The sequence below is a fragment of the Ascochyta rabiei genome, chromosome 3, assembly GCF_004011695.2.
Source record: "Ascochyta rabiei chromosome 3, complete sequence".
NCBI classification, from domain to species: domain Eukaryota; kingdom Fungi; phylum Ascomycota; class Dothideomycetes; order Pleosporales; family Didymellaceae; genus Ascochyta; species Ascochyta rabiei.
In genome coordinates, this window is record NC_082407.1 from 219320 (window position 1) to 241718 (window position 22399).

The 22399-nt window shown below is 42.5% G+C and overlaps 2 protein-coding genes across 2 annotated transcripts, besides 28 other annotated features; both read left to right on the plus strand.

The window, feature by feature from the left end:
- Nucleotides 1-781: 781 nt before the first annotated feature.
- Nucleotides 782-2614: a mobile genetic element.
- Nucleotides 2615-2682: 68 nt separating this feature from the next.
- Nucleotides 2683-4812: a mobile genetic element.
- Nucleotides 3086-3161: a tandem repeat.
- Nucleotides 3331-3362: a tandem repeat.
- Nucleotides 4813-4996: 184 nt separating the features above from the next.
- Nucleotides 4997-5174: a mobile genetic element.
- Nucleotides 5134-5171: a tandem repeat.
- A 4-nt stretch (nt 5175-5178) lies between the features above and the next one.
- Nucleotides 5179-5313: a dispersed repeat.
- Nucleotides 5314-5326: 13 nt separating this feature from the next.
- Nucleotides 5327-5500: a mobile genetic element.
- Nucleotides 5501-7239: 1739 nt separating this feature from the next.
- EKO05_0001808 (uncharacterized protein) lies at nt 7240-7518 on the plus strand (the record flags this gene model as incomplete). The annotated part of the gene is made up of 1 exon (XM_059635761.1): nt 7240-7518. The coding sequence occupies one exon, from the start codon at nt 7240-7242 to the stop codon at nt 7516-7518; it is 279 nt and encodes a 92-aa protein (XP_059491744.1).
- A 161-nt stretch (nt 7519-7679) lies between these two features.
- Nucleotides 7680-9677: a mobile genetic element.
- Nucleotides 7981-8010: a tandem repeat.
- Nucleotides 9334-9355: a tandem repeat.
- Nucleotides 9665-9668: a direct repeat.
- Nucleotides 9669-11558: a long terminal repeat.
- Nucleotides 9669-18138: a mobile genetic element.
- Nucleotides 9678-11546: a mobile genetic element.
- Nucleotides 10047-10240: a mobile genetic element.
- Nucleotides 10641-10858: a mobile genetic element.
- Nucleotides 10644-10858: a mobile genetic element.
- Nucleotides 11543-11678: a mobile genetic element.
- EKO05_0001809 (uncharacterized protein) lies at nt 12669-15120 on the plus strand (the record flags this gene model as incomplete). Its single annotated transcript, XM_038942390.1, has 4 exons — nt 12669-13096; nt 13146-14664; nt 14714-14975; nt 15026-15120. 4 exons carry the CDS (start codon nt 12669-12671, stop codon nt 15118-15120), a joined length of 2304 nt encoding a protein of 767 aa, XP_038795282.1.
- Nucleotides 16141-16258: a dispersed repeat.
- Nucleotides 16235-16255: a dispersed repeat.
- Nucleotides 16248-18138: a long terminal repeat.
- Nucleotides 16256-18124: a mobile genetic element.
- Nucleotides 17219-17331: a mobile genetic element.
- Nucleotides 18058-18135: a dispersed repeat.
- Nucleotides 18120-22399: part of a mobile genetic element that runs on past the window's edge.
- Nucleotides 18139-18142: a direct repeat.
- Nucleotides 18897-18956: a tandem repeat.

Consider the following 22399-nt stretch of genomic DNA (forward strand, 5'->3'; position numbering starts at 1 on the left):
TGACATAGCAGTTGGCTGCATCGCTTCGTCTGTCTCAGTATCGCCGAATTATCCTCGGTCCTGCTCAAATTCTATGCCAAGGGAGGGCTTCTCGGGCTTGATTGGGCTAGTAGAACGGCTGAGATTGGGTCGTTCAGACACTTCCTCTGGCGTTAGCTGAGCGGCTTGCATGTGACAACCATAGAGTCTGGTGATCTTGGACCGGTGAGCGTTAGAAAGAGCAGAGGTCTTAGCCTTTTTATCGAGCCCTTTGTCCTCTTTGATCTCTGTCTTTAGAGAGGAGAGCTTGGTGGGCGTGTTCCGGCTTGCCGACAAGCTGGGTTGTTGGGCTTCAGGTGTTTTTCCTGGCGCTGGCTGAGCAGGTTGCGCTGGGCGTTCGTTGGGCTTAATGGTTTTGCAGAGACGAGCGCCAACGTGCTGTGCCGTGTTATTTTAGAAGTCGATGTGCTGAGGTTGAGGATGTGTAGACACTTCTTCTGGCGCTGGCTGAGCAGCTAGCACTGAGCGTTTGTCGAGCTTCTCACTCTTGGAACAGTGAACGTCAGGGTGCTGGGTGGTGTTTTTATCTAGGTTGACGGACTGAGGAAGGCACAGAGCGGACATATCTACCTGAGAAGATGTTGCTGCTGGTTCATAGATAGTTTCCTGGGATGAGCTGGTCTTTTCGCCGCTTCTGGACGTGTCAGTGACCATTGACTCAGTGATATGGTCGCTGTCGGACCCATCGACATCAATGGAACTGCTCGGACCTACTGTCTGGTCAAAAGTATCCATACCGTCATCAGCCTCACCGCGTTGCGCGGAGGGCGTTTCATCCATAGCCAGCTTGTCGAAAGCCCGGATCTTGACGTATTTTGCGGCGGCACAGCATGTCTTAATTACAGCATAGAGAGCCATAGCAATACAGAGAAGGCAGAGCGAGCTCACGATCCAGGTTGACAGTCTTGTCCACCATACTACTTTCCCTTCGCAGAGGATGTCGGCCATCATGTCGTGGAAACCGAGAAGCTGCTCGCAGAGCCACGCACAGAAGATACCGAGTGTGATTACAGCGCAGGCAGCATACTCAATGCACGGGAAGACGAGCGTGAGGATGTTAGCATTGGTCTTCGAAGCAACGTCATGAAGAGCGTTGACGGTACCGGATGGATCGCTATTGCTATCGTAGAGCACGTGAGACAGAAATAGCACAAGAGCGAAGATTGTAGCTTGAACTATTCTTGGCGAAAAAGCGTTGCAAACCCGACTGCAAACCTGCAAAGCTACAGACCAAGATCGATCTCGTGCTCGCAGGACAGCATTCCAAATATACCGCAATTCGAGGATAGCTAGAATACCGAGGACGACCCAATGCAAGGACAGGTAGCAACGTTGGAAAGCTCCAGTAGCGCGACGGAAGCCAAAGCTCACAAGATGCTGTGTGTCACACAAATAGGTCAGGTAGTACAGTGTGGTGTGTACAAAGACAGAATTGTACAAGCGAGCGCTGGCGCGGTTGATGTGCGCCATAACAGCATACCAGCAGTAGAATCCAGATATTATGGGAGCAGCGAGAGCGCGGTTGATGTATGTTATTACAGCATGCCAGCAGTAGAGTCCAAACACCTCAAGAGCAGCCAGGGAGACAAAGACTAATGCCATAAGAAGATTCCAAGAGGCAAGAAAACACGCCAGGAGAGTAGTGCACCAGTCCTGGATGAACAACAGTAGAAACAGCGGTATGATTTTCATAGGATTGAGGTAAGCGTCGAGGAGGTTCGCAAAAGCTGCGGTCCATTCTTGGAAGCTGTCAGACAGCTTATCGATGGCGTTGTGCAGCACCTCTTGAGGCATTTTCTTGTCTTCAGGTAGCCTTTGAGGTGTTCTGTTGTTGTGAAGTAGCTCTTGAGCAACCTCGTTGTGGTCTTCCATGGCTGGATTGGTTATGTGGAATTGGTGATCTTAGTAGTCCAGTCCTGCGGTGCGTGAATTCGTGTGTTCTAAACGGCAGAACATTAAAGTTGAGCTTGTCTTAAGTATGTCCATCAGGCCGGGACATCAACAGACAATGTGGCTGAGCTGTGAGAGCGAAGTGTGCTGTCTTCTTTGTTAGACAAATTGGGGCGAAAACAAAGAGCAGAAAACGAGAGTGATGAAATGGAGTTAGTGAACCTTAAAGGAATAAAGGAAGAAGGCACCAGACTCATGTCGCGAGTATTATGATTCCTAAATAATTACTTAGATGATGACGATGTAAGGGTGATGGTGGAGGTAGTGCGATTTTATGTCAGCACCCTGAGACAAAGGTTTTGGGCTGGTAGAGGGCTCAGCGTGTCGTTGCACGATCCCTGCTAGAGATAATAAAGAGACCTGGACCTCGTCCTCCACTAAGATAACTCACAGCGAAGCGATGCCAAGATGCTGTTTTAGGGACGTCCGCGCGCAGGGGCTAGAGATGTTAAAAGAGCACCCTTTGTTCGGATCCACCGTAACTCCACAGCCAATGCAACAATGCTTAGGCGACGTTTCAAGGGCACAGTGCGTGCGTCCACACTAAGGAGAGCAGCAACCGTAGTCGTGGCGGCTGCTTCTGACGTAGAAAAGGCAGCTTGTCCGCCTTAATAGGATGGGTAGACGTAGTGGCGGCGAAGTACAGTGTGCCGCCATCCTGCCTTCCGTTAGCGGCAGCTATAGTTAAACCATACCATGTCCGTGCGCGTGATGCACGGATTCGCGTGATGCACGCCAGCACCAAATCACACCAAAACAGGGTAAGGCTATTAAGCCACCCACAACAGCTATTATTACAAGAAACTAAGGTGTTGTAGTAATTAATTGCTTGCAAAAAAGATGTACTATTTAAATTTTGCTAGTAGTCTAACGTTGCGGCCACGTGTTGTAGTTTTAGGTAGAGGAGATAGGGGCCGCGCTGCAGGACTACCATCACCAATATTACTATTTTAACTACGTTTTTAACGCTTTTTTAGCTAGGTTACTTATAAAGCTTTTTTCTTCTCCTTTTAGGATAGTTATATAGCTTTTATAGTGTTACGCTCTTGTTATTAACGTTGCTTTTTAGCCTGCTGTTTGGCTTTTTAGATTGCTGCCTTATCCTTCTCCTTCTCTTACACCTTCTTAGCCACCTCTCTTGCTACACGCTTCTCCTCCTTCTCCTTCTCCTTAACAAGCTTCTTAGCGGCTGCTACTTCCTTATTAGTCGCTTTTCTAAGCCTCTCCTCTCTCTCCTCTTATTATTTTATCCTTTTATAGAAGCGTGCTTCTCTTACTTTTAAAGGAGACTAAAACACAGTACTACTATAGTATTCCTCCTGTTGTTGTAGATCTAAGGTTTTGTTCTTCTTCTTATGCTTCTTCTGCGTCTTTAACGTCTTTTTAAGGCTATCTACCTTGTGTTAGAAGAGTAAGGCTTTAACTGAAATATAGTGGATTAATTGTCCTATCTTTTTAGTGTTACTGCTGCCCTAATCTTTAGCAACACGCTGCAACAACAACTTTATTTTAAGCTAATCTTTGTTACTGTAAACAGAGGATAAGCTCTTATCTAAATCTAAGGTCTCTAGTGTTTTAACAAAGTAGTAGAGGATAATATTAGGTTTAAGTAGTTCTATACCTGTTGCCTTAAAGGACTTAAGTATTAGCTTTTCTATAAAGCTACTTACCTATACCTGCTAGAATAGTTAAAAGAAGTCTACTCTTATAATTAATAACTTATTTTAAGACTTATAGATCTATATTGTAAGTGCTTTTAAGTATACTATTAATAGAGGTTTAAACAGCACTACATTAAGTAGTTAAAGTGTCTAAGTTAAGTAAGGAGGTAACACAGCTAGGAGTATACTGTTATTGTTATAATAGTTAATAAAATCTATTGTAACGTGTGATCTATAGCTATCTAAGATTAATAGCCGCTATTAGCTTTGTGCCTTGTCCTTAGTGTAGCAATTAAACACCTGTTTAAGCTAGGCAAGGCCTATATCCCTATTTAACCACCCTAAGGTAGGTAATGTAACTATTACAGAGTGTACCCCTAGTTTAATTTCAGCTACCTAGCCTAATTTGATAGTGTTTTTAGAGGACTTGTAGATAAGGCCTAGTAGCACTACTAATCTATTAGTATATACACATGCTATAAGCGTCTACTAATCCTAATTACTATCTTAGATAGATAATTTAACCTCTTCCTTTATCTATATACGCTTGCTAAAGACGTGTTTTATTCTACCTGTAACCCTAATTATAAAGCCCTTCTTATCTATATTGTATGTGTAGCAACTCTTAATAGAGTATTTAGAGATTTTGTGCTGTAGTAGGTTAAAGTAGAGCGTATATTTATTATAGGAATTAGCGTTATAATATAGTTAATCTATCCTAGTAGGTAACATAAGATAAGATAGATAGAGTACTTGTTAATAAAGCAGGTAACCTAGCTCTTAGAGACTAGATTTTGAGCTACTAGCAACGCGAAATTCTGGATTATCTCTCTAGTAGGTAGTAAGTAACAGGTATTAAGTAATTCTATATACTTTATAAGCTCTATCTCCTGTTATAGCATTAACTGTTGCTAGTTAATATTCTTATTAATAGGAGCTGCGTAAATAGCTTAGTGCCTTTGTAATAATGTAGATCTTATAATACTGTGTTTTTTTGCAACTGCTGTATACGTGAATTGTTCGCCTAGCTTTAGAGCATCTATCTCTGCAAGGGCAGCCTCTATTAACATTGTGGCGTTGAGTTGTGGTATTAAGGAGGTTGGTGTATTTTGGTGATCGTGTGCATCACGCGAATCCGTGCATCACGCGCACGGACATGGTAGTGCGCAGTAGCAGTTGTCAGATGTCGGTCAGCGCTCTCGTTAACAAAGTGCAAGTGCTCAGGTAAAGATCGACAGGTACGTGGATGTTGGCGCAGGGAGGACCAACGCGCTACTGGTAGCGCGACCCACCGAATGTTACAGTACCCGGCGCTTACCCCGTGTTCTCAGCGTTTTCTCTGCAGGACACGCTTGAGCTGACCAACGCTAAGAGCTCAACCTTGCCTTGTCAGCTGCACCTAACCAACGCTAGGCATTATCTTCTAAACCTATATAGAAGATGATATAAATATGTTAGGATCATATTTACAACAAAATCTCAGGGTTAGAGTTAGTTTAAGGTTAGAGTTAGCTTAAGGTTGGGTGTCAGGACACGGCTCTGCCCACCGTGCCAAGCATCCTCCAAACGGTAGCAATGCTCGCTCAGATCGTGAGCCTGTGGCTAGAACAGTACTTATTTGCCATACCAGGTCAGAGGTGGGCACTGCCACATGCCGGAGGCTGAGTCATTGCCGGAGCCTGACATTAGCGTTATTCTTAATTTAGGGTTATCTAAAATCTTTTTTTTTTAATGTCATTAAGTGTAGTGGCTATAAAGATTTAAATTTTAGTGATCTTGCGTGTTGCTTAGACTAAGTCGGTAAGTTGGTGGTCAGGTCAGCTTTAGCGTTGGTCAGCTCAAGTGTATCCTCATTTCCTCTGCACTCGTCCCAGCAGCTACTATCTAGGTTCTTAATTGTGACCATGTGACGTGCGTGCTTTACTCTATTCATTGATTGGTGAGAGGTAGACCGGACCAAAACATCAAGCTGTGGCATAGCTCCAAGTCTCTCGACTGCATGAGCATTGCTGCAGCCGCAGACCCGTACCATCTGCCAGATACAGGCGTGCGCAGAGCCATGGCAAAAAAACTTACTCCGTGTTGAGAGCGACCATCAGCTCAGCCTGCCGCCGCAGTGTCTATCGAGAGCATCCCGCGCGTCTGAGCAGAACGCGCTCGTGATTCATCCCTCACGGCGGCCATAGTGCTGGTCAACCAGAATCCATCGCTGTAGTCACCGTCTCGGAGGAATATAAGTCGGACAGCCAAACAGCTAGATCAGAAATCAGCCGAGGATAACGTTCTTTGTCCGTGGGGTTCGCGCTCGTGGAAGTCTTAATAAGCTCTCCCTTACCGCGGGTCGTGCGATATATGGTAAAGGAAGTATCAAAAGGCAGTGCATCCTCCTCAGGCCGTCTATTAGGCTTTGGTACGGTAGGTCGAACACAAGCACAACCTTGACAGCGTCCTTCTTCTTGGACAAATCGAGATACTGCGAGGCTTTCTCCGCAAGGGATGCCGTGCCTTAAGAGTACCCAACCTTAATAATGGAACGGAACCCTCGTACCCGATTATACAGAAAACCGCCGTCAGGTTTAAAAAATCATACTACTACCGCTATCTCTGACAAGAGAACTAGCTTTTTTGTAGGTGTATCTTTGAACATCTTAAGGCAACCAGCAATGTCGCAGATATCTGGGTTGATCCTAGCGTCTATTGTGTTGCTAAAAGTGAAGCTTAAGTCTTGCTCAAGTGTGGTGCGCAGGTCGTGACTGAAGCTTTTGTTAAGATTGCTAGTTATCCTAATACTAAGAGTATTTTTCGACAATAATATTGCAGGGAGAAACTAGTTAGAGCAAACGTTAGACTGCACGAAGCTCTAGAGTGGTAGGATCTACTAAAAAGTGCCCCTGGAGCTGTGTGTACTCGTTAAGTGTAAGATTAAATAAAGGGTAATATAATTAGCATAGATGCGTAAGGCTAAGGCATATGCACGGATAATTGCTAAGCTAATTAAGCTCTAACACCTCTCGCTTGTCTTTGGCGAAGGGCAGAACGTCAGTGTTCTGGGGGCAACTAAGGAGAGGGAATCTCTCACTCGTAAGCTAGAAGGCCTTCTCAACGACATTTTCAACAACCTCTAAGTTTGCGTTAGACTCTTCTACATGGATGGAGGCAGTGTAGAACACTTCAATATAACGACAAATTGCCCAATATTAGCGTTGTGCTAATACTTCAAAGACTGCATGCGTAAGGATCTTAAGGCGTTTAGACAGCGCATCTTAAGGGAGCCATTTTCCGCGCGACAGAGGGTTGAAATGCATTATGCTAATCGGCTAGAGATCCTGTTCTTATTGAGGCCTACCACAATACTAAAAGCATCCGCTGTACAGCGCTCTCTCAATAAAGCCTGCAAAAGTCTGCGAAATGTCAAAATTTTGAGCTGAGTGTTCCATCTACGACATTCAAGATTATGAAAACGTAAATCAATTCAGCGTTGAGAGTGTCACACTACGGTCGTTCTGCGCAAATGGTGTCAACGAGGTACTTACTCATTACTTGACCGAGAAAAGGAAAGTCTCGTCCGGTCCTTGCGGACTGGGGGAGGATGTGGCGCGCGCAAGGGCAGCTGACCGAGGCTTGGCACGCTGCACGCAGATTCAGGCAGCCTCGAGAGCCGCAACCCTCGCATCTCTCGCATCTGCCTGCCAGCACCTCCCCGCCCACATTCACCACCACACGGAAAGACTGTGCAGATGCGCATGTACTTCTCGCCCGTGATACACAGAACAAGCAGCAACGATTGATGATGTTGCTTGATGGATACAAGACAAGCCAAGCCACACAAGCGCCTTGCGCAGATGCAGCACCTCCACCTGCGCAATGAACCTGGCCAAGGACGGAGAAAGCAACACCGCTGACGCTCGAGATGACGCGCTATCCTATGACTTCCGGAGCCCCCGGCTGCATGGCCGTCCAGGCGAAGAATACCTACAGACTTCGACCCTCGCTTACGCTGTTACCAGCCTAACACCATCCACGTGAAGTCTACCGTGTCCGTGCGCGCAACAACCAGAGTCGCACAACGACCAAATCATCACAACTACACTATACTTTAACGCGTTATAACTTAATAACTATAGCAGCTATTAATAAAGCGCTTGCAGTAATTAATGTGCTAAAACTAGGCAAAAAACTTGTGTATTAGCATTTTGCTACTAGGTTTAGCGTTAACTACGTAACTCTAGCTTAGAGACACAAGCACGTTTAGGACTCCTAGGAGACTAAGGACATTAACTAGCAACGTTTAACGCTATAACAGGAGATAGAGCTTATAAAGTATATAGAGTTACTTAGTACTTATTACTTACTACCTACTAGAGAGATAATCTAGAATTTTGCGTTGCTAGTAGCTTAAAATCTAGTTAGTAAGAGCTAGGTTACCTGCTTTATTAACAAGTACTCTATCTATCTTATCTTATGTTACTCTACTAGGATAGATTAACTATATTATAACGCTAATTCCTATGATAAATATACGCTCTACTTTAACCTACTACAGTATAAAATCTCTAAATACTCTATTAAGGGTTGCTACATATATAATATAGATAAGAAGGGCTTTATAATTAGTATTATAGGTAGGATAAAATATATATTTAGTAAGCGTATATAGATAAAGAGAGAGATTAAAGCATCTATCTAGGATAGTAACTAAGCTTAGCAGACGCTTATAGCGTGTGTGTGTGGTAATAGAACAGTACTACTACTAGGCATTATCTATAAGTTAGCTAACGCTAGCATTAAATTAGACTAGGTAGCTGAAATTAAGCCAGGAAAACACTCTATAATAGTTATATTATCTCTCTTAGGGTGGACAAATAGGGATATAGGCCTTACCTAGCTTAAGTAGGTATTTAATCGCTACACTAAGGAGAAAGCATAAAGAAAGTAGAGGCTTTTAATACTAGATAGCTATAGATCCTATATAATAATAGACTTTATTAAGTACTATAATAACTACAAGATCCTTCTAGCTGTCCTTCCCCCTTACTTAACCTAAACGCTCTAGCTGCTTAATATAGTGCTGTTTAAGCCTCTATTAATAGTGTACTTAAAAGAAGTTATAACACACATCTATAAGGCTTAAAATAACGCACCTATTACTAGAGCAGACTTCTTCTGCCTATTCTAGCTAGCGTAGATGTGTAGCTTTACTAAAAAGCTAATACTTAAGTCCTTTAAGGCAACAGGTATCTATATACTTAATCCTAACATTATCATCTACTGCTTTATTAAACTACTAGAGAGCTTAGATTTAGATAGGTCCTTATTTTCTGTTTATAGCAACAAGGATTAGCTTAAAATAGAGACGTTGTTGTAGCGTGTAGTTAAAAACTAGAGTAAGAGTAATATTAAAAAGATAAGACAATTAATCTACTATATCTTAGTTAAAACCTTACTCCTCTAGTATAAGATAGATAGCCTTAAAAAGACTCTAAAGATATAGAAGAAGCATAAAAAGAAGAGTAAAACCTTAGACTTGTAGTAACAGCAGGAGTACTATAGTAGTGCAGTGTTCTAGTTACCTAGAAAGGTTAATAAAGCACGCTTCTGTAAGTAAGTTAGACAACGTAAGAAGAAGGAGGAGAGGCTTAGAAAAGCTACTAGTAAGGAAGTAGCAGCTGCTAAGAAGCTAGTTAAGGAGAAGAAGAAGAAGGAGAGGCGTGTAGTGCAAGAGGCAGCTAAGGTAGTACATAAGAAGGAGAAGGCTAATACAGTAAATTAGAAGGCTAAACAGGAGGCTAAAAAGCAGTGTTAATAATAAGAGCTTAACGCTATAAAAGCTATATAATTACCTTAAAAGAGTAAAAAGAAAGCTTTATAAGCAACCTAGCTAAAAAAGTATTAAAAATATAGTCCTAGGGATAATGTTAGTAGTTGTAGTCTCCTATTGCCGTCACTAGCTCCCCTACTTAAAACCACATCACGTAGCCGCAACGTTAAGTTACTAGCTAAATTTAAATAGTACATCTTTTATATAAGTAACCTACTCCACAGGTGAGCGGATCAAACGGGTGAGCGGATCACTCTGCCAAGACCACACTAAACCTCCACCTTACCACGCAATGCCTTAACAACAATATCAATCTACGCCCTTAAGAGAAGCTGCGATACAGCTTGCGCTCTAGGCAATTAAATAAGACACAATACTTACCCTGTAATACGCTGCAGCTATATATAACGCACCTTACAGCATACTACACGCTTAATACACAGGACAACCTACATAAGCTGATTGTACGCCAGTTTAACAGATTATAGACCAGACTAAGGAGGACGTGATTGCTAAGTACATCCTTAAGCTAGATATACAAGGATTTGCCCCTTAGCTAGCTGCTGTAGCTAATATAGCTAATTCTTTGCGTGCTAAGCGTAATATAGGCTATGTTAGTATAAACTGGCCTAACATGTTTGTTAAGCGCCGCCCTAACCTTAAAGTAAGGTTTAATCGCAAGTACAACTACAAGAGAGCCCTCTGTAAGGATCTAGAGATTATTAGGGGCTGGTTTAGGCTTGTAGCAAATGTCAAAGCTAAGTATAGCATCTAGGACAATAACACATACAACTTTAATAAGACAGGCTTTATAATAGGCTAGATATTAACAGGAGTAGTTGTTACAGGCTTAGAGCGTTAAGGACAGCTAAAGGCAGTGCAGTAGGGTAATTAAGAGTAGACAACGGTTATATAGGGCATTAATAGCACAGGGTAGGCTATTCTACCCTTTATTATCTTTAAAGGCTGCAACCACCTCTCTGCCTGGTACAAAGAGGACAATCTGCCCTATGACTAGGTTATTGGAGTCTCTAAGAACAGATGGACTACTAACAAGCTTAGTCTGGACTGGTTAAAGCACTTTAATGCCTATACAAAGACGCGCACCTAAGGAGTACACTAGCTGCTCCTTATTAACAGCTACAAGAGCCACAACTCCCTTAACTTCTAACAATACTGTAAGGAAGCAAAGATTGTTACACTGTGTATGCCTCTACACTTATCTCACCTCTTACAACCACTAGATATAGGTTGTTTTACCCCTCTAAAGAAGGTATATAGGCGCTATGCCAAGAATCTTATACATAACTACATTACTTATATTACTAAAACTAAGTTCCTACTATACTTTATAGACGCCTATAAGGAGACATTTACTTCTAGCAATATCTAAGAAGGCTTCTAAGGCGCTGGAATAGTCCCCCTTAACCCAGAACAGGTTATAATGGGTCTTGATGTCCGCCTACGTACCCTACCGCTACCTACTGTAGAAGATAAGCCCTAGCAGTCCTAAACCCCAAGCACTACCCTGCAATTAGGGTCGCAATTAACTCTAGTTTAAGAGAGGATTTAAAGGCATGCAAGCAGCTTACTAACTTTAATAGTTAAGGCCTTTAAAAAGCTTGCTAAAGGCGCAGCTATAGTAGCGCACAAGCTAGTGTTAGCTTAAAGGGAGATTACTAGGCTTCAAGCAGCAAATAAGGCTGCTACGTAACGTAAATCGCATAAAAGAAAGCAATTACAGCAGGAGAGAGTCCTAACAGCTAAGGAAGGCCTTTAATTAACTACTCTAACTGAGTTTAGGGCGCGTAGTAATAGTAAGAAGGCAAAGAAGCAAGTGCGCGCTAAAGGAGGGGAAGTAACCTAAAGACGCTGTACAAAGTGCTACAATGTTAGACATAACTTACGTACATATAAGAAGGCTGTAGAAGATGTTTCTAAATAATATTATGTACTGCACTACTGTATACAAGGCTAAAGTGGGCTAATGCGAGCTATAATAGGGTAGAGATTTGGTGTGGTCTTGGCAGAGTGATCCGCTCACCCGTTTGATCCGCTCACCCGTGGAGTACGTTAATTAATTAGTACTACACTATAAAATTATAAAATAATAGCTGTTGTAGGTGGCTCTATAGCCTTATCTAATTTTAAGCATTAAGGTGGTTTTCGGTCGTTGCGCGACTCCGGTCGTTGCGCGCACGGACACGGTAGTGCCCTCGCTAGTCCTCACAACATGCCGATTTTCTTACTTGCGTCGAGTGTTGGAAACATTACCACTGGCCACAAAGACTTCCGGTCACCAACACACCAGCGCACGCTTGTTGTACCTTGCAGACGGCGGCGCCGATCCAGCCTCAGCAGCCTCATGTTGGACCGCGCTAGACAGCCTCGCTACCCCGCTCGAGTCTACTTCTCTGCAGCCTCCCATCCCCAATTTGGCATCTCAGCTTTGTTCAACCCCGCTGGTAAGCGCGCTTTTCTCGAAAGGGTCGGACCGGTGTCTCGCAACCAACCGCTGTTGGCCAGATTTACACGTTTTGGGTTGAACCCTCACGTTCTGGATCCAAATTCCACGTTTTGGGAGCCACGTGCCGTTGCCTGTTCGCCCGTTCCCCTCTGACCTCTATCCAACTCGTGCACGCAAGATGGATCACCTTAAACCTCCTAGGACCAGGGTACCGTCTCTGTCTGTTTGTTGCTGAATCGACAACTCCAAATCCAACAAGAAGCCTGGACGGTGACTGAGGAGTTCATCGGTCATGGCGATCATGCGCTTAATTCCCTAAGCTTCTGGCCTATGTGACGCCTCTCCAGATCGCCTAATGCTTAGCGAGAGCCGTCTACTCAAGCGAGACTTCTTTTGGTGTACACGGCTCCGGACCTCCACGGTGGGGCAGCTGAGCTGTGAAGCCCCGCAGAGCACAATTCCTCGCGGGGCGTCCGTGTGCCTCTTACAACGGCTGAGATAGCTGCTCTGACTATGCCGCAGCGGGATGACCATGAGTACGCTTCAGCAAGCCCTGGACCTTGCGTGCTTTGGTTCCATTGGTATACGGCGGTCAAGATGTAGAAGTCCTCGGTGTCACCGCTTTTGTACACGAGCCGAGAGTCAAGTATAAAGACGGTTCACCCTGAGGGCTTCATCCAGCACGTCCAACAAAATTTTCACACTGTTCATCCAGAAGGTCAATCCCGTCAGCATGCGCAGTCTTACTATCGCTGCCCTTGCTGGGCTCAGCAGCGTTGTCTCATCTCAGGCCATTGATCTAGCCTACGTAAATGCACAGCCTGATCCTACCTACACGATCATCCCCGATCAACGGGCTCAGACAGTCATATACAACCAGGACTCGGCTCTTGCCTCCGTAGTCGCAGTTGCTCTTCAGACCCCCGTTCCTGACCCAGGCGAAGGCGCTCTTCACAGTCGCAATGTTTTCGGCAAGCGTGCTGGACCTTGCGAGAATCTCCAGAACAACGCCAACACCTACAACGCAAAACTCGACCCCGCGGAAGCTTTCTTGGCGGACGAAAGCCTCCAAAAGCAGGCCAAGGATGCCAAAGTACCCGCCGGCTACACGCAGGTCTACTCCAACCTGCAAAAGGCCGCTTCTGCCAACGGCTACATGGGGTGAGTCTTTCCGGCTTCGTGTCTCTCGATACAACTAACCGCTTTCCAGCTACACTATCATGCCAAGCTACGATGTCCAGTCGTGTGCAGACAAGTGCTCCAAAGCTCTCGGTTGCCAGGGTTTTAACACATACTTCGAGCGCAGCCCCAGCAAAGCACCGGCGGCCAGTTGTCAGGATCCTGCGGGTAGCGCCAACCCGTTCTGTGTGCTCTGGGGTGGTCCGGTATCAAAGGAAAATGCTCTCAACGAGGGTCAGTGGCGCGAGAAGTACCATGTTGTGATCACAGCATCAAACGGCTATGTTCTTACGTCCTCGGTCGACCCCCAGTCTGGCAAGGCCATCAACGCGCCCCTGGACTGTAACAAGAACGACGCTTACATGGGTATGCGCCTCCTGACCGATAATGCACCTTTCGATCCACAAAGGTGCGCCGCCATCTGCGAAGCCACAACCCAGTACAACATCGACCACCCTGAGGCCGGCAAGGCTCCCCGTCTATGCAAGTTCTACAACACCTACATCTTGAACAAGAACTATATCTCGCAGGGTCAAGCATGTTCCATGTACACCCAATACTGGGACCCCAACACTTACGCCACGAACGACGGTCAATGGGACGGACAAGGCAATCACTACACCATCTCTTCGAGCACATTCTTCTCGAACAAGACCGACATCGTGACACCTGTTTGCCCGGCTGACATCGACAAGCTCAAGACGAGTTTGGACGTGACGTCCTTCTGCGCTTTGTATATTTCTTATGTTGCACCTACCACAGCCACTGCCACGGCGGGCGGTGGTGCAACCATCATCGATGCTTGTGGTCAACCTACCGGACGCATCAGCAAGCGTGACGATAGCGATCCCGCATTGATCGAAGCTGTCGTCGGTGTCTTTCCCAGCAAGGTCGACAATATTGCTGTCACCGGCACTGAGCCTGCCCTTGCCACCGTTCCCGCTCAAGCTGCCACTGATTCCGAGGCTCTTGCATCAGCCACCTCGGCTGCCATTGCACAACTAGTAGACACTGCAGCTGCCACTATATTCTCCGCCACACCAGCACCCGCAAGCACACAGGGAGATGCGTCTTCCACTCCCACTGCTACCGACGCATCGAGCACTCAAAGAGTACCTGTGGCCGCTACCACCAATGCTGCAACCTCGTCGGCACCTGCTCAGAAGCGTGCGGCGTCCACACCTGATGCGCTTGCGGGCCGCAACCCGATCGAAATCTCCAGCGCCTGCTCACAGATTGTCGGGAGCAGCACCCCTACCGTGACGGTCACCGCTGCTGCATCCACTGCCACATCGTACAGAAAGTGTAATAATTTCCCTGCTAAGTGTCCGGCCAGCTCGCCTGCCAAGGCTTTTGCTGGGGACCTTGATAGTGCCCCTGTCAGCATCGATGATAACGTGTACACCCTTGTGCTGCCATTCCAGGTTTGCATCTACGATACGTGTAGCACAAAGGTCAACCCCACTTCCAACGGTATCATCTCACTGGCTGAGTACCGCAACATCGGCTACGTGAATGACAAGGGTCTTCCTAACTTCGGAGGCAAGGCTGTAAGTACATCAGACTCAGGGATTCCACCCGCCTTCTCACACTTTGCAGGTATTGGCCGCTCTTTGGCAAGATATGTACATCTACCAGGATGAGTCTCAGTACATGTCTTTCACCACATGCGGTGACGTGGGCAAGCGCACAGTCACCTTTGACTGGCGGATCAGCGCATTCCAGGACGTTCCTCAATTCTACAGATTCTCTGCAACCTTCTACGAGGACAAGCCTGGGCGAATTTTGCTCCGGTACTTTGAGCTCAGCGACAGGGGCGTAGGAGCGACGATCGGCATCGAGGGCACAAGGAAGGGAAAGAGTAAGTGCAATGACGTTGCTCAACGGGACAAAATCGCTAACGTCGACCAGCTGCCTCGGCGACATACTCGCAGAAGAAGCCCGTTTCGAACGGTCTTGCTATCGTTTGGGACCCTGCATCGCTTTCTTGGAGCACTACCACTTAGATGCAACGTATATAGACGATTCTTGACGCAAGTTACTATATCCAATAACGGTGCAATTTCTCTTTCCTAAAGACTAGCCGGACCTGTCTGAACTTGTTATACAAAATTTCTGCAAGGGCCCTTGATACACTTTGACGCACAGTATTCTGCTCCACGCTGTTCTCGCTCACGGTCTTGATATCCTGTGGGCTTACCTTCGAGCCCCTGGGGCCCCCTGACTGATACTTCGATCGCCCTACAGGTGCTATCCTTGGACCATCTTCGACAAGCAGCAATAGCGCGTTGAGAATCTGGTTTTGGTTGATGTGCATTAGCAGTACTGCCGTTTTAGGCTCTTCAAGCGGAACTTTATATCCCAATAGGCAAGTGTCCCACCGCTTACCGCCTCTGCAAGACCTAAACAATTTTTGCTCCCTCATTATACAACAAAGCCACACAAGAAGTACACTCAGAGGAATTCACCTGCTGCTCTTTTCAAAGGTGTCACCAGCCGTCAGCGAGGTGAGCGTCATCAGAGCGGGCGGAGAAATGCCGTTGGAGACGCAATACCGAACTCATTCCACCGCACTCCCCAATCAAGCGCGCAGGACCTCGACGACAAAAGCTTGCATATCGCCGATTCTCTAGTCCAACGAAATTTAAAAACAGCTATGTAACCGTTGGAATTTACTTACCTGCCGCTTACTCATCTCTACAGACCTGTCCCCACCAACGAGTACAACAGATCCGAAGGCGATTGTCAGAATTCACAATTACGGACACTACATTTAAATTTTTTTTACTTAAATTTTTTTATATCTTTAAAGCCTTATCTAAGGTAGTTCTAATCTATACTATTATTATAAGGTAAAGAAAGCTAACCTGTATGTTAAATCTTTGTTTACTTATATAATATAACTATACTAAATCTTTATTTTATAAATTTTAATTTTCTTTAAAAGGTAGTTAGTTCTTTACTTTAAGTTACTTCTTTATTAAATAGAATACTAAACAAGTTAAATACTTATATTAACGTACTCCTGTTAGATAACCAACCTTACCGAGCCAAGTTAGGGTTTTAGGGTTAACCTTGGTTAACTTAGGGGCTAGCGGCACACACACATAAAATGAGCCATTAAGACAGATAATTATTAATTAACGTACTCCACAGGTGAGCGGATCAAACGGGTGAGCGGATCACTCTGCCAAGACCACACCAAACCTCCACCTTACCACGCAATGCCTTAACAACAACATTAATCTACGCCCTTAAGAGAAGCTGTAATACAGCTTGCGCTCTAGGCAATTAAACAAGACGTAATACTTACCCTATAATGCGCTGTAGCTATATATAACACGCCTTACAGCACACTACACGCTTAATACACAGGACAACCTGCACAAGCTGATTGTACGCCAGTTTAACAGATTATAGACCAGACTAAGGAGGACGTGATTACTAAGTACATCCTTAAGCTAGATCCACAAGGATTTGCCCCTCAGCTAGCTGCTGTAGCTAATATAGCTAATTCTTTGCATACTAAGCACAATATAGGCTATGTTAGCATAAACTAGCCTAACACGTTTGTTAAGCGCCGCCCTAACCTTAAAGTAAGGTTTAATCGCAAGTACGACTACAAGAGAGCCCTCTGTAAGCATCTAGAGATTATTAGGGGCTGGTTTAGGCTTGTAGCAAATGTCAAAGCTAAGTATAGCATCTAGGACAATAACACGTACAACTTTAATAAGACAGGCTTTATAATAGGCTAGATATTAACAGGAGTAGTTGTTACAGGCTTAGAGCGTTAAGGACAGCTAAAGGTAGTGCAGTAGGGCAATTAAGAGTGGACAACAGTCATATAGGGCATCAATGGCACAGGGTAGGCTATTCTACCCTTTATTATCTTTAAAGGCTGCAACCACCTCTCTGCCTAGTACAAAGAGGACAATCTGCCCTATGACTGGGTTATTGGAGTCTCTAAGAACAGATAGACTACTAACAAGCTTAGTCTGGACTAGTTAAAGCACTTTAATGCCTATACAAAGACGCGCACCTAAGGAGTACACTAGCTACTCCTTATTAACAGCCACAAGAGCCACAACTCCCTTAACTTCTAACAATACTGTAAGGAAGCAAAGATTGTTACACTATGTATGCCTCTACACTTATCTTACCTCTTACAACCACTAGATGTAGGTTGTTTTGCCCCTCTAAAGAAGGTATATAGGCGCTAAGCTAAGAATCTTATACGCAACTACATTACTTATATTACTAAAACTAAGTTCCTACTATGCTTTATAGACGCCTATAAGGAGATATTTACTTCTAGCAATATCTAAGGAGGCTTCTAAGGCGCTGGAATAGTCCCCCTTGACCCAGAACAGGTTATAATAGGTCTTGATGTCCGCCTACGTACCCTACCGCTACCTACTATAGAAGATAAGCCCTAGCAGTCCTAAACCCCAAGCACTACCCTGCAATTAGGGTCGCAATTAACGCTGGTTTAAGAGAGGATTTAAAGGCATGCAAGCAGCTTACTAACTTTAATAGTTAAGGCCTTTAAAAAGCTTGCTAAAGGCGCAGCTATAGTAGCGTATAAGCTAGTGTTGGCTTAAAGGGAGATTACTAGGCTTTAAGCAGCAAATAAGGCTGCTATGCGACGTAAATCGCATAAAAGAAAGCAATTACAGCAGGAGAGAGTCCTAACAGCTAAGGAAGGCCTTTAATTAACTACTCTAACTAAGTTTAGGGCGCATAGTGATAGTAAGAAGGCAAAGAAGCAAGTGCGCGCTAAAGGAGGGGAAGTAACCTAAAGACGCTGTATAAAGTGCTACAATGTTAGACATAACTTACGTACATGTAAGAAGGCTGTAGAAGATGTTTCTAAATAATATTATGTACTGCACTACTGTATACAAGGCCAAAGTGGGCTAATACAAGCTATAATAGGGTAGAGATTTGGTGTGGTCTTGGCAGAGTGATCCGCTTACCCGTTTGATCCGCTCACCCGTAGAGTACGTTAATTACCTTTATTATTATCTTTGCACATTAAGCATATTATATAACAATTAAAAGTCTTACTAACACTACTAAAATACCCTTTTAATATATTACTATTAACTATATATAATTTAATAATAATTCTTATAGAATATATAACCTATATACCTTAGTTACATTAACTACAGACCTACTATGCCTCTCTACACGTATAGGAGAAGATAGACCTAAATTAGACTATCCCTCTAAGGACTAAGCTATAAGTGCCTAACGCCCTAGACATTACTAACTATAAGAGGAGGCTAGCCCTTAGCAATAATAAATAAGGAAACCCTTAGCTTCCTAAAATCCTATCTAAACTATTAGCTAACAGCCTAAAGGCATAGAAGGAAGATAATAACTATTAGAAGAGCTGCCTTAAATCCTATAAGATAGTAGATAGAGACTACTATAAGGAACAAAATAACCTAGATAAGGTAGTAATATTTATCTAAAGCTTAGTATTACCTTACCTTATAAAGAACTACTGCTAACTAGGTAAATTAATTTAAATATAGCTTATTAGCCTTAAATATATAGTTAGTATTAATACTAAAGAAGAATAATTACGTGCACGCTACTAATACCTAGCAGCCCTTAAACTAATAAGATAACCTAGGAGCTAGGATACCTAGCTCCTTAAGTATAATTATGCTATAACTAACACTAAAATAGAGGGTATTGCTAAAATATATAATATACAAGACACTATCTAAGACTTCTTAGATTTAGTAATAAAGATAGCGCTAACCTAGGTAATAACATTTTAGAACTATAGTAGATAAGAATAAAACATAACTTATAAAGAAATAAGAAAACGCTTCTAAGAGTATATAAGTAAGTACTACCCTAAGAGGAGATAGTAAAGGGGCGCCTTTGCTGCAGGGAATAACTTAACTCTTACTGCTAGTAGTAAATCTACCCTAGACACTAACAGGGACGCCTCTTATGTTATTAAAGACGTATTATCTACTTCTACTACACAGGGGAGTTAGGTAAGACCTTATTAAAAACAGAACTTTAGTTAGATAACTATATCTAAGCAGTCTCTAAAAGGGGATACAGCAGCAGCTAGAGGAGCAAAATGCCCTGCTTATAGACAACGCTATAGACTAGAAGATTACTACTACATCTATAAAGATAAAGCACTAAAATAGTTTACCCTATATAATAGAATTGCTAAGATAGTACAATTTAGGATAGAATAAAATGCTAACCTTTAAGATTAGGTTAGATCTGCAAAACAAGCTTACACTAAGACACTAGCTATTAAGACATCCTAAATACTAGAGGCACCTCTAGGATAACTATAGAGATAGAAGATATTAATAATTAATATAAGTCTAGTTAAAGAATTATATAATATAGAGCTACTAAGCTACCCTCTTAGGAACTCCTTTATCCTTAACTTAGGATTAATAATCTATATTATAAATAACAAGGACTAAATATAAGACCTTACTCTACCTACATTAAATAACTACCTATAAGCAGGAAACTTCTAGGTATAGATATAGGGATATAGCACTATCTATCTCTATCTATTAAATATAAGCTAACTAACTATTCTTAAACTACACAACGTAGCATAGTGCCTAGACATACTTTACAACCTTATCTTATTCTAACAACTACGTTAACAGGGCATCTAGTAGGACACAAAAGGAGATCTAACTTAGCTTAGATAAGTAGACAATACAGCTATTACATCCTTAGATAAACAATATAGATAATAGGTACTTAGGGAACAACTACAGACAGCATTTGTAATACAATTAACATAAAGCTAAACACCTAAGACTGCTACTGCTCTGCTATAGCACAAGCGAATAGGGCACCCTAGAGCTGCTACTATTAAACAACTTATCTAACAATCTTAGGGGGTAAGAGTTAGGGGTATTACTACAGTCTAATATAATACTTGCAGACAAGCTAAGACTAAGAGGCAAATTAGTTAATTACCACAAATAAGTAATAAAGGACTAGAAGAACGCATAGCGATTAACTTCTACTTATATAAAGAAGGAAGCTTTACTAAGAAAAAGAGCTAATTACTTACTGTGAACAGGCGATTAGGCTTCCTCTAGGACTTCTATTTTAAAGATAATTAACTAGAAAAGATAATTAATCTACTTCCTAGACACTCTTACACAATTCCTGTTAAAACAATATAAGATCTAGGTTAAGGTAATTAAGTGTAATAGTAAAATTACTATAATAAAACTAGAAGTATTAGGATAGTGCGCTGCATAATTAATTAGGCTTAAGCCTTCTGCACTAGACACCTAAGTATAGAACAGAAGTGCTAAACGCTTAGGGGGTGTAATAAAAGATAAGGCACGCACTATAAGATTAGACGCAAACCTACTATAGGAAATGTAGCTAGAGATTATAAGGGCAGTAGTGTACCTACACAACTAAACACTAAGGTTATTAAATAACTAGAAAACACCCTTTAATATGTTCTTTACCTATATAGCTTAACTAGCTAGCCTAAACATATAAAGTAGGAAACTAAACTAGGTATATCTAAAAGTATATAGATATAAAGCCTTTACTCTTATAAGTAACACCCTTTAAGGAAAATTACAACTCTAGTAACTAGACCTAAGAGCATAGGTAGGATATCTAGTAGAATACTAATCCTTAAATATATTTTAGATATAGATTCTAACCTTAGTAAAAGTTATTAGCATAAGAGATATAATCTTTAATAAGAATACTGTCTTTAGCAGCTAGGACTAGGACCTAATAGACAACCTTATGCACAGCACTCTTAAAGAGATAGTAATATAGACAAGAAGCGAAGAGATTCTGCCTCTACCCTAAAACAAGGCTAAAATCTAGTTATTCTATAAGGATAACACTATTACACACTTAAATACTACAGAAGATTAACTAGGATATAATAATAGATAGAAAGCTAGACATATATATCTAACTCCTCCCCTAACTCTGCTACTAGTTGCGCTGCTAATAAACATGTTATTATTATCTTAGTTAGCAAAAGGTAACAGCTAATTAGGAGTTGGCAGGTGGCACTGGTTAACTGCTAATTAGTTGGAATTAACGCTAGCGCAATCTTAAGGAACTTTACAAACTATCCTGTAGAAAGCTGTATTTATAGCTAGTATATAAGGCAGATATATAGGCACATACTAGGGTAATAATATTAATAAGGCTAGGTTAAAATAAATGTTAATAAAGGGGCTTAAGCCTTATTAAAGCTAACTCCTACTAGAGCCAACGGCACAATTAAACCTAGAGGACTACCTGCTTCACAAATGGTTTAAAGAAGCTAAGTAAGAACACCTTAGCAGCTATTAGAACATAAAGTTATAGTCTAAAGTACCCCTAACAAAGACTAAGGTAGCAGGACACTAAATACTTAACTGTATGTAGGTATACATATATAAGCTTAATAAGAACTACTACCTACTTAAATATAAGGCGCAACTAGTAATCTAAGGTAACTAGCAACAAAACATTACTTCTAAAGATACCTACGCAGCAACACTAGCTAGCAGGTCCTTTAGAATGCTTATAGCAATTTTAGCAGCACATATCCTAAAACTTAAGTAGTTTAATGTTCTAAACGCCTTTATTTATATATTAATTAATAGAGAGGTCTATATAAGGATGCTATGCAGGTATTAGAAACTAGGTATAGTTCTACAGCTACACAAGGCACTATATAGACTAAGAATCTCTCTACTCCTCTAGTAGAAGGAATTTACATCTACTCTAATAAGCTATAGATTTGTAGTTATTCCCTATAAACCCTACTGCTTACTTAAGAATAGAGTTACTATCTTCTTCTATAAAGACAATATTATTATAGCTTATTACCTAACTAGAAGACATAAGGCAGATAAGGCCCTTAGCTATATTACTAACAAATACTCTGTTACAGGAGGAAACAATCTGCAATAGTTCCTAGGAGTAGAGATAACCTAAGATTAAGACAGCCTAAGGATCCTCCTCTTACAGGGGTTATACATTAACAAAATTATCTCCCTAGCAGACAAGACAGATATATAATACAACACACTAATATTAAGTATTAAGCTTCTACTAAATAAAGGGGAAGCTGTAGTATTAGAAATTAACAAATAGTAGAGAAAGATTAGATCTCTCCTCTTTACTGTGGTTACTACTAGGCCTAAAATTGCCTTTGCTACATCTAGGCTGGCATAATTTCTAACTAACCCTAGACAGCAGCACTATAACGCAGCAGATTAAGTACTATTGTACCTACAA